The sequence below is a fragment of the Crocuta crocuta genome, unplaced genomic scaffold, assembly GCF_008692635.1.
Source record: "Crocuta crocuta isolate KB4526 unplaced genomic scaffold, BGI_CrCroc_1.0 scaffold1, whole genome shotgun sequence".
Taxonomy (NCBI): Eukaryota; Metazoa; Chordata; class Mammalia; order Carnivora; family Hyaenidae; genus Crocuta; species Crocuta crocuta.
Window position 1 is genome coordinate 2,767,948 of NW_027527930.1, and position 11,011 is coordinate 2,778,958.

General features: G+C 35.0%; 1 protein-coding gene across 3 annotated transcripts; it reads left to right on the forward strand.

The window, feature by feature from the left end:
• Window positions 1-568: 568 nt before the first annotated feature.
• On the forward strand, window positions 569-10,072 carry FDCSP (follicular dendritic cell secreted protein). 3 transcript variants are annotated; one of them, XM_077751046.1, is made up of 6 exons: window positions 569-699; window positions 1,881-1,981; window positions 7,453-7,522; window positions 7,965-7,997; window positions 9,001-9,207; window positions 10,026-10,072. In XM_077751046.1, exons 1-5 carry the CDS (start codon window positions 685-687, stop codon window positions 9,166-9,168), a joined length of 387 nt encoding a protein of 128 aa, XP_077607172.1. In that variant the 5' UTR covers window positions 569-684; the 3' UTR covers window positions 9,169-9,207; window positions 10,026-10,072. The 3 variants fall into 3 exon arrangements, with proteins under 3 accessions (XP_077607172.1, XP_077607157.1, XP_077607166.1); XM_077751031.1 differs by having other exon boundaries at window positions 569-649; XM_077751040.1 differs by having other exon boundaries at window positions 569-649; window positions 7,965-7,979.
• The last annotated feature ends 939 nt before the right edge of the window (window positions 10,073-11,011 follow it).

An 11,011-nucleotide genomic window follows, 5' to 3' on the forward strand; every position in this document is an offset into this window, starting at 1 on the left:
AGCCATGTACAAAATATCAAACTATCAACAAAATTTGATATAAAATACAAATTATTCTGATAAAACTATGTCTCATAAGTATGGGAACAGTTAATAAATGGAGAATCTCAATTATTGGCCTTTGGGCTTCAAGCTATGGTATGATTTATACAGAACACCAAGAAATATCCAAAGCAACTTCTGATGAGCCTAATTTGTTCACTCAATGAGTACATCTGAAGCACATAATTAGTACCATGGTAAGCCAAGCTCATTTCAGGGAATAGTATGGTGATCATGGGGCTGTTTGGCCGTGAATTTGGCACTGGCTTGTGCTGACTCCAGGCATTAGAATTCTATGCCCACCTAACAAATGTTAGGTGTGCCATGGAGATTGTGGAATTGCCAACCACTCAGATTCTACAACATTAACACATAGGATTCGAATTGTTTTGCAGGAATCCACAGTCACCAAGGTCACTTCTAGCTGAATGTATAACATTTAGAGAGTCTTTGAAGATAATTCAGGGATCTATCTGTATCCATTCTCTTAAAGGGAAGAGGTCACAAACTTTTTTAAATAAAAAATTCCTCCTTAGTACTGAACAAGTTAAATCATTCCTCATAGCTTTCAATGACCAAAAAAGGAGTAGAAATGCCTAAAGAATGTGTATGTATTGAATTTCTACAAACTTTGTGAGCCACATGATGTGGAACAAGGTATTTTTGCTGTTTTATTGAGTTAATCCACTGATAAGGCTTCCCATAGTATGGCTTAAAATGAGCATATCCCTACCACTAATTCTAATCCTTTAATGAAAATAAACCTATGGACTTTTTTTATTGCATTACCTGCTAAAACTGTTCCTGTGGGTAATCATCCCCATTTACCATCCAGCCTGAGAATATTATAATTGAAAAGGTATAGAGAGGTCATCTAACCATTCCAAAATCCCCTTCTGCAATACCACAGCCTAGAGTCACTCACTCAACATTTCTTTGAATACCTGAAGAGATAGGTCTTTAACCTTTAAAGTTTTTAAAGTTTTTCCTTACAGATTATTTTTAATATATTTTTGAAGTATAATTGACATAGTGGTTTCAGGAGTAAACCAATGATTCAGTATTTATTGTATACACTGTAAAATGATTACCACAATAAGTCTACTTTCCTAACCACCATATTAAGTTACATAATATACCATACAGTATTAGTGACTAAAGTCACTACACTGTACATTCCATTCCATTTCTTTTTTTTTTTTTATGACTAGAGTTTGTACCTCTTTGAAGTATAATTGACATAGTGGTTTCAGGTGTAAATCCAATGATTCAGTATTTATTGTATACACTGTAAAATGATTACCACAATAAGTCTACTTTCCTAACCACCATATTAAGTTACATAATATACCATACAGTATTAGTGACTAAAGTCACTACACTGTACATTCCATTCCATTTCTTTTTTTTTTTTTTTATGACTAGAGTTTGTATCTCTTGACCCCCTTCTCCCATTTCGCCCACCTTTCAATCCCCCTTCTCTGGCAACCACCAATCTGTTCTCTGATTCTGTGAGTTTGGCTTTCTTTTGTTTTGTTTGTTTGCTTGATTTGCTTTTTAGATTCCACATATACATGAAATCACATGGCGTTTTTCTTTCTCGCATAACACCCTCAAGCTTCATCCATGTTGTTGTAAATGACAAGATTTTATACAAGATTTTTTTTTATAGAGCTAAATAGGATTCCATTGTGTGTTTGTGTATCTCACATCTTCTTAATCTTCTCATCCATCAATGAACATTTTTGCTTGTTTTCATATTAATATCTTGATATGTTATTTTCCTTTTGCCATCCGAGTACCCAAAAAATAAACCTAAGCTCTCTTTCATACCATAGCCTGCCCAGCTTCTGAAGGCCACTCACAACCTCCTTTTGGGCAGAACAGCCAGGTTGCACTTGCTCTTTGAAGGACAACCACATGCTGAAGACTTTGCAGAGTGGGTATATATAATTTTTGTTCTTTTAGGCAAAGGTGTTTCCTGTTTATTAGATTCTAGTCATTTGAATTAGGATTTAAACATGAAAGTAGTAGAGGCCAGAATTACAGCTCTTTAGAGCTTGCTGGGCTGGTGTGGAGGATGAAGTTAGACCACCAACCAGAAAGAGTAATTATGCCCTCCTGATACTGCTTGGTTTCAAAATTCCACTACTTATATCAGATTTAACTAACATATTAAGCCCCTATGTGGTTCCAATTACTATGAACTATGCTTTCCTCTACCTTTAGATTCACTGAGGAACCTAATTACCTAAGGAACACTGAGGATGTGTAGCAGGAAGAGGTCTGACTTACTCAAAGCTTCAGCTCTCCTGCTCATGAAACCATCATTTATGAAGTCAGACACCATGATGAACGTTTTTATACAGTTCATTTCACTTCATTACCAGTTCCAGGAAAATTATGTTTATATTCACACTAAAAATTAAAAAAAAAAGACCCTCAGACTCAAAAGGGTGACTTGCCCACCCACAGTTAATAAGGAAGAAGATCTAAAATCTAAATACAGATCTGTCAAATCTAGAGCTCTCCCTATCTTATTAGTATTCCATGGCTGACAGCTTCCTTATCCCTGCTGCCTCCTGATAGCTAGAATTTCAATAACAAGACATCCATAGTTTTATGCAACTGGATATAATCAGAATTACCTGTGGGCCAACACAAATAAAAACCAAAGATTGAGTAAGCAAAGCCACTCATAAGAAAAGTGCTCATCAGCAAGACAGACACTGCATGATCTTGCTTATATCTGAAGAAACCAAATTTCCAGAAACAGAGAGTAGATCGGTGGTTGCCAGGAGCTGGGGAGTGGTGGATTTATAAGATGAGTAACTTCGGGGGATCTAATCTACAGCACTGGGACTATAGTTACTAACACTGTATTAGTATAGTATACTTGAAATTTGCTAAGAGAAGACCTTATGTGTTCTCACCACACACACATATGCATACACATATTCACAAAGGTAACTATGTAAGGTAATGGATGTGATAACTAAATTATCATAATAATCATTTCTCAATATGTACATATATCAAATCATCATATTGTATACCTTAAGCTTATGCAACGTTATAGGTCAAATATATTTCCACAAAGCTGGAAAAAGTATTGTGCATTTTAAAAAGCTTGATAAGTAAAGCTACTATTTTTTAAATCTTGTTTCAGGTGTGTGTGTGTGTGTGTGTGTGTGTGTGTGTGTGTCTATGTACTAAGTTATGACATATAATGCATTCCTTTAACCATGGGTGAATTTAAAAATGTTTGAAAGCCAACTTAGTAGAATCACTATAGCATTACCGAGAAAGATGGATTGGAGAGAGAGACTATTAGAAACAGAGAATCTAATTAAGAGGCTATTATAGTAGTCCAGAAAGAATGCGAAACTCAACTAAGGAAATGACAATGAGGATGGAACAGAATGATTACTAAAATGTATGAAGGAATGTTTAAGGGGTGCCTGGGTGGCTCAGTCAGTTAAGCATCCGACTTCAGCTCAGGTCATGATCTCTCTGTTTATGGGTTCGAGCCCAGTGTCAGGCTCTGTGCTGAAGGCTCAGAGCCTGGAGTCTGTTTCAGATTCTGAGTCTCCCTCTCTCTCTGCCTTTACCCTGCTCACGCTCTGGCTCTGTCTCTCAAAAATAAACGTTAAAAATTGTTTAAAAAAAAAGGAAAATTTAATTACCATAATGAAGGGACAAGGAAAGTACAGGCAGGCTTCAGATTTCTGGCTTGGATGAATGAATGATGCATGACCATTAGCTGAGGGATTAAATAAAAGTGAGAAGCAGATTTTCAGGGAAAAAAAGTAAGTTCAGTTTTGAATCATACCCATCAGACATCAAAATGAAATATACAGTTCTGCAGGAGAAGACTTTGGGCTAAAGGCATAGGTTAGGGACTCAGAAGTTGATTGATTATATGATTCAGAACAAGCGTGGACTAAGATAAGAGGTCAACTACAATAAGTTGAAAGAAAAGAATCAGCAAATAAGATTTAAGGTTATTGTCAGAAAAGTTGAAAAAGAACAGGAGAGAGTGGCTTTAAAAAGCTAAAGGAGAGAAAGAATAGGTTTCCAGATGGAGTAGTCACAACTATTTAAATGCCAAAAGATATAAAATAACATGAGGACAGAAAAACATCTTTGGTTTTCACAGTAAGTGTTAACTAGTGGGCACCTGGGTGGCTCAGTTGGTTAAGCGTCTGACTTTGGCTCAGGTCATGATCTTGCAGTTTGTGAGTTCAAGCCCCCCATCGGGCTCTGTGCTGACAGCTCAGAGCCTGGAGCCTGCTTCAGATTCTGTGTGTGTCTCTCTATATCCCTCTCCTGCTCGCACTCTGCCTCTCTCTCTCTCAAAAATAAACAAACATTAATTAATTGATTTAAAAAGTGGTAACTGGCAACTTTTGTTAAAACAATTTCATGTAAGTAAAGAAACTGAAACACAGATTGTAAGATAAGGAAATGAACATATGTTATACACACATGTACAAACACACACACATATGCACACACTTATACATACAGGCACATCTGCTATCCTTAGTCCTTGGGTAATCTGTTCTGACCTCAGATTGGCCTAAATGTACATGTACAGCAACATGCTAGGTTAAATAAATTAGATTTCTGATTGTGACAGTTCACTTTAAATAAGTGAGGTAGGCTAGAATGTTCAGTTATAGGTAAAGAAAGTTTAATATTTCTCTGGGTTTTCAGTGATTTTTCTATCCTTCTGCTATATGACAGTATAAGGCATTAGTTAAGAGGGTGGGTTTGGACCCAAATTATTGATGTTCAGTACCATCTCTGCCACAATCTAGCTATAATAACAGACTGCTCACTAGCGTTCTCTACTTCCCTTTCTCTGTGGAGTTGATATGAATAATAATGCTGGGCTCTGAAGGTTGATTGTTTCGAAGATTCCATGACAATACATATAAAGCAGTTAGGTTTGCACTTGAACACTTAAAGCCCTCAAAAATGTTTTTTTTTTCCTGAGTTCTCCTGAGAACTAACCCACAGAAAGGATAAAAGGGAAAGAATAGATGTTGACGCATTACTACAATTTGGATCATATAAACTCTGCTGAAATAGAAATTGATTTGAAAGGATGCAATATTCTTGAGGACTGTCAAATAAATGGTAAAAAGACCAAGTTTTATAACTCTTGACTATAGACATAACAAATGTATACATATTTAAGGTAATTCTTGAAGTTTTTGAAGGCTCTAGAGCTCAGTCCCACATTTCACTGTTATACCCTTTCTATTGTTGTTAAGTGCACCTTTAATTGAACAACAGAGTATAGTATTTCACAAGGTGACCATGATGCTTTGATCCTCCCAGATATGGTCCATTGATGTGTGAAGATCTAACTCTGCTCACTAAAATCAGAGCTGAAAGAATCAGGCAAAAAGTTTTAATCTCATCTTTAACATTTTAATAGTCTTTATTTCCTTAAGTTGTAACACTACCAAAAATGTTTTCCAGTAAATTATAATCAATACCAATGAGATGCCTAAAATATATTTTTAATTATGGAAATTAAGGTAGGTTTTTAAAAAACAAGAGCGTGGGACAACCTTATGTGAAACGATAAGCTTTAAATATACAAAAAAGAAAATCTGAAATCACAAAGAGATGTATTTGGTAGTCACTTAGTTTCAATGAAAACTGTAAATGTTGGCTATTCCCCAATTTCAACACATTGTGATGGTTGATGATTCAACTCAATAATAACTGATCCCAGGGAGAGGCCTTCAAGCCACAAACTTCTTCATTCCATTCACTTCTGAGTCTATAAAATAACTGTAATAATCCAGGGCCAGTCACTTCTAATTTCTTACAACAGCATCCACGAGAAGGAACTGGCTGAGAGGTCTGAGGTATGAATGGTCGTAAATATTATAAACTGAGGTAGATAAATGATAGATGATAGATAGATAGATAGATAGATAGATGATAGATAGATAGATAGATAAACAGTAGACCGATAGACATATCCTGTAAAATGCCAGAATTAATATTATTGAGACTGTCATGCAATTGTTGCTTGACTTTGTACTTAATAATTAATGATTTGAGGTATCATGTTTTATCATTATACCCAACAGCCCTAGTACAATGCTTTACAGTTATGCTCTGTGTGTGTTTATGTCTGTGAGGACTGTGTGTGTGGTGTGTGTGGGGGTGTAAAATTGCCTATTTTGCCAGTCCTCCCATAGAATTCTAAACTTCACTGCAATTTTAAATCCTTATCTTATTACAATAACATCATCTGGTATTTTTCTAAATCCTGATTTGAATTTTGACCAATATGATCAAAAATAAAGACAGACTTCAAAATGTGAGTACATTTTTTTCTTTTACATTTTATTTTTCTGTCTCATAGTTAGGAAGCATCAAGAGGTGATGAAATACCTCCATTAATTGCCCAAAGCCATCTCCAAATAATAATAACGATATGGGCAGGGCACCTGGGTAGCTCAGTTGGTTAAGTGTCCGACTTCAGCTCAAGTCATGATCTCACAGTTTGTGGGTTCCAGCCCCGCGTTGGGCTCTGTGCTGACAGGTAGCTCAGAGCCTGGGGCCTGTCTTCAGATTCTGTGTCTCTGTCTCTCTCTGACCCTCCCCTGCTCACACTGTCTCTCTCTCTCTCTCAAAAATAAAAATAAAGCATTAAAATTTTTTTAAAAATAATAATGATATGAGCAATTGACATTTTCCTGAATGTAAAACTTTAAATAATCTTCAGAAAACTTGGTAATGTGTTGACCTATAATTGCATAAATAATTAAATACTTAATTTAGCTCAGTTTTATCAAAAATTTATTGGCAATTATAACTAATACATTATAACGATGTGTATGATAAGATAAAGAGACTACAATTGAATTTAATTGTATACAATTAAATATAAAATGAAATGCTTTGGAAATGTCCTTTCCCATATGTCAAAAATAGGTCGTTCTAAACAGCATGGAATTTTATGGGCTTCCTGAGAACCAATTCAAATAGTTCTATCACCTAAACTAATTTATAGACATTATTACAATGTTTTGAACTTCCTGAGATCAGTAAATGACTGATTACCCCCACACTACCATTCTCTGTACATAAACTGAGGCTGTGTTTTATTCCAGAAACTACTTTTATTACCATATACGAAGAAGTATTATTCTGAAATGATATGTGAAAGTTAATTTTTATGAGAACTGAGGCAACATAATTGTAAAGTTGCAAAGTATCTTTGATTTTACCTAAAAAACAATGTGCTCCATAAACAAACAGATTGATGCCCTAAGATTAAGTGATTTGCCTAAAGTCAGACTTGTTAGTAACATAATCTGTCCTACAACCGGATTTTCTAAATTTATGCTAACATTTGGTCCTTCTTCTGACGTCTAGGATATTTCTGAATAAAATGAAAGTTCTCCTTCTGATCACAGCCATCTTGGCTGTAGCTGCTGGTTTCCCCGTAAGTATCCATTTCTATATTCCAGAGTATTTATGATCAATATTTCAGAGTATTTATGATTTTTTTGTTGTAATTCGAGAATCCTAGGAATTTTTCCCCCACACACTGTATTTCTACTTTATAAACATGCCTGATATCTGCCCCTTTAATATGATGTTCTGGAAAATATTGTCAATCACATATTGTCCAGTGCTTAGTTCAATCCATATAGCCTTGATACAGTGGTGAATGTTAATCATTTAGAATACATATTAACATTTTTCAGAAAAATGTTTACTATAATGTTTTCTGGATGCACAAATCCTAGAATTTTTTAAAAAATTGGATGGTGTAAATAATATTAAGTAGTAGAAAAATTATTTCCTTCACATATATGTATATATTTCTCAGCTTGTGTCTCTCATCAACATGAGTTGAACTAATTTCACTATTTGAGTTTTAGGTCCCTCAAGACCTGGTAAGAGAACAACGAAGTGTAAGTTACATATCTTCTTTTTAACATGGAAGATGTCCACGTGAAATATCCTTAACTGTGGTCACAGTTCCTTGATCTAACCCTCTCAAACTCTAGAGAAAACCCTAAAGAGTTTATGTAAAGCATTCAACAGAACAGACTTCAAAAATTTGATCTTGCTTGTATAAAGGGAATTGTATCAGCATCTCATGTAACAATGGAACCAAAATGAAACTTGAATCACTCAGAGATATACTTGGTTAAAACATTTTTGTTCGAATTATCTAGCCTAATAGAGGCTCTTAATTGTTCATGTCTCCACTCTGCTTCACTCTACAAAGTTCATTCTAGAAAAGGTAAAATAATAATAATAATAATAATAATAATAATAACTTGAGAATTAGGAGATATGGATCAGTTTGGTGATCTTGCCAGTGACAAATTCACCAAAGGATTATTTTGGTCTAAACAGTTACTCAAAATTTGTTAAGAAAAAAAAAATTAAAGTTGAAGAGGAAGGGTCTTATTTTAGGATGTTTATCCTCATAGAAATCTATCTGAAAGGAAGCGTGCTTTTGAGGCCAAAGAAATAAACGGTGTTAAAGATTCAGAAATTGATAGAAATATAAATAGAAGATAAGAGAGAGAAAAAAGAAAAATAAAGAGAGAGAAAGAGAAGACTGGGCCTAACACAAAGTTTGGGTAAAGATCTAGTTTGGGAGAAATCTGATGTTCCCTCATTAAACCCCCTCCCTCTATGCCTTATAGTTAAAAGTGATTAGCAGGAAAATTTGGCTATGAGTAGAAAGGTATGAAGATAGTTATCTCTAAGTAATTTCCTTAAGTTTTCTAAAATAATGCAAATTAATTAAACCCCAGTTCATAGTACACAGAGGAAAGGTAAATGATCCTAGAACTTCTAAATCCCCTACTTAAAAATGAAGACCCACATGCTAAAAGGCTATTTTATCTCTCTCCATCATGAAGAGTAAAACAAGCCTTTTTTATTTCTTTCTTTCAACAGGTCAGTGGGAGCAATGAGTCACCTTCACAGTTTTATGTGCCCCCGTACCCATTTCCATTTGGCCCATATTATATACCATTCCTGTATCAAGGACATCCCTGGTTTCCACCTCAATTAGTTCCAATACCTCTGTCTGAGCCCACAATTTCGCCTCCCAGTGGAGAGTAAATAAGAAAAGTCCCACTGCAATTTAAAATGAAATAGATGGTAAGTACATGCAACACAAAGCATGTGTTTTTTTAAGTAGTCTGTGAATTATAATGTACCATTCCATGAAATATATATTGCAATGTTCCTACTTATGGCCAGTGAGTTACAATTTGTTTCGCTCTTTTTCTCTAGGGTAGAATGGTGTTAGGTGTCCACTAGGAGGTACTTACCTGTGTCCTTCCATGATCAAAGTAGCACAGCAGTTTAAATACCTCCTTTGCGCTGACACAATAGAAACAAACTCTTTCCTTTATTACTAATATATTTCTAACTTTTAAAATATTTTCTACTCTCAACATTTGTGCATATTTGGGCTAAATTAGAGATCTAAAGGAGGCAAAACTTCAACTAATGAACAGATGAACATCTGCGCATATCGGGTCTAAGGCAGACCTCAGCCTATTCCTTAGAAAATCATATAATTTTCTAATTAATATTAAAAATTCAAAGCTAGCTTCTGATGTTCATATCATAATAAAAATCCTAAAGGCTGAATATCCCATGTATAAGAGGCCCCGATCGTTTCATCATACCAAAACCAAAGCAAGTGGATGAATTGAAGGAATGCAGACTAAGATTACATTAGGACCAAGAGGACTGTTTTAGGAAACAAAAACTTTCAGCTATTACCTACTATTAAAGGCCTCTGCCTCCTTTCCTGCATCTACTCAAGTCGTCTTGAGCATAAAGCTTCCCAGTTGTTGGACTAGATTTACTTTTAAAGCAGTCTTTGTAATTAAAAAGTAAAAAATTTATAAGTTCACAAGCAAATGACCTATCTGGATTAATAACTGAGCACTTATCATTTATTTCAGGTCACTGCAAAGTAGAATGTGAGCCACTTACCTGAAGAATCAATATTCCTGCTAATAAAATGAAAATAAATGTGACTGAGTAGCGTCCAGTATTCTCTCACAGATATTTTTCATGGCCCTCTTTAGTAGATAAAAGAGAAGACCTTGGTTTCCTACTTTCTAAATCTGCTTTGCTGGTAGGAATGCAAAATCATTTTTAAGAGATTTTAGTATATATCTCTTGATGACTAACCGTTCTATAAAAAGTATGGGGAGTGAGGTGACCAACATCAACCAGTCCCGGAAGTACCTTGAGTAAAAGTCTACCCACCAGCTTATGCTGAATAGTTGCACCAATTCTATTAATAAGAGCTAGAAGCGGATTTAATTTAATTCAAAAATATTTGAATAATTGTGCCTCAATTGCTCAATTGAGTCTGTAATTTATATACTATAGGATATAAGCTTGATATGTTGGTAAAGGATATCAAAAACAATCAAGTACTTTAACTTCAAAAAACTGATGAGAAAGATCCGAAAAATAGATTGATATCATGCTTGCAGTTTACAAAGTGCTTTTCTGAATCATTAGATCAGCCAATAATCACCAATCTCTGTTTAGTAATCACATTTCATATGTGGGGAAACAAAAGATGATGCAAGTCCTATAGACCTACACATAGACCTAGCACATGGCAGAAAAGAAATACAAACCAAGCCTATCCAGCTCTTATGTTTTTGCCAGCAGCATATGTACTAAAATAAATCCTGAGTCTAGGACTTCACAATGGCAGTGTCAAAGACTAGTTAAGTCTGTCTGTGTTCATTTTATTTCAAGAGGAAAATTCAGACCCCTGCTAATAAATGTAACTGCTACCCATTTCCTTCTCTGCTAATCTAGATGTCACACTGCCACCAGAGTTATCTTTCAAAACATACACTGACTTGTATCTCTGACCTCTCAAATGGCTTGGAAGGCTTTATATTATCTTAAGTATAAACCCATC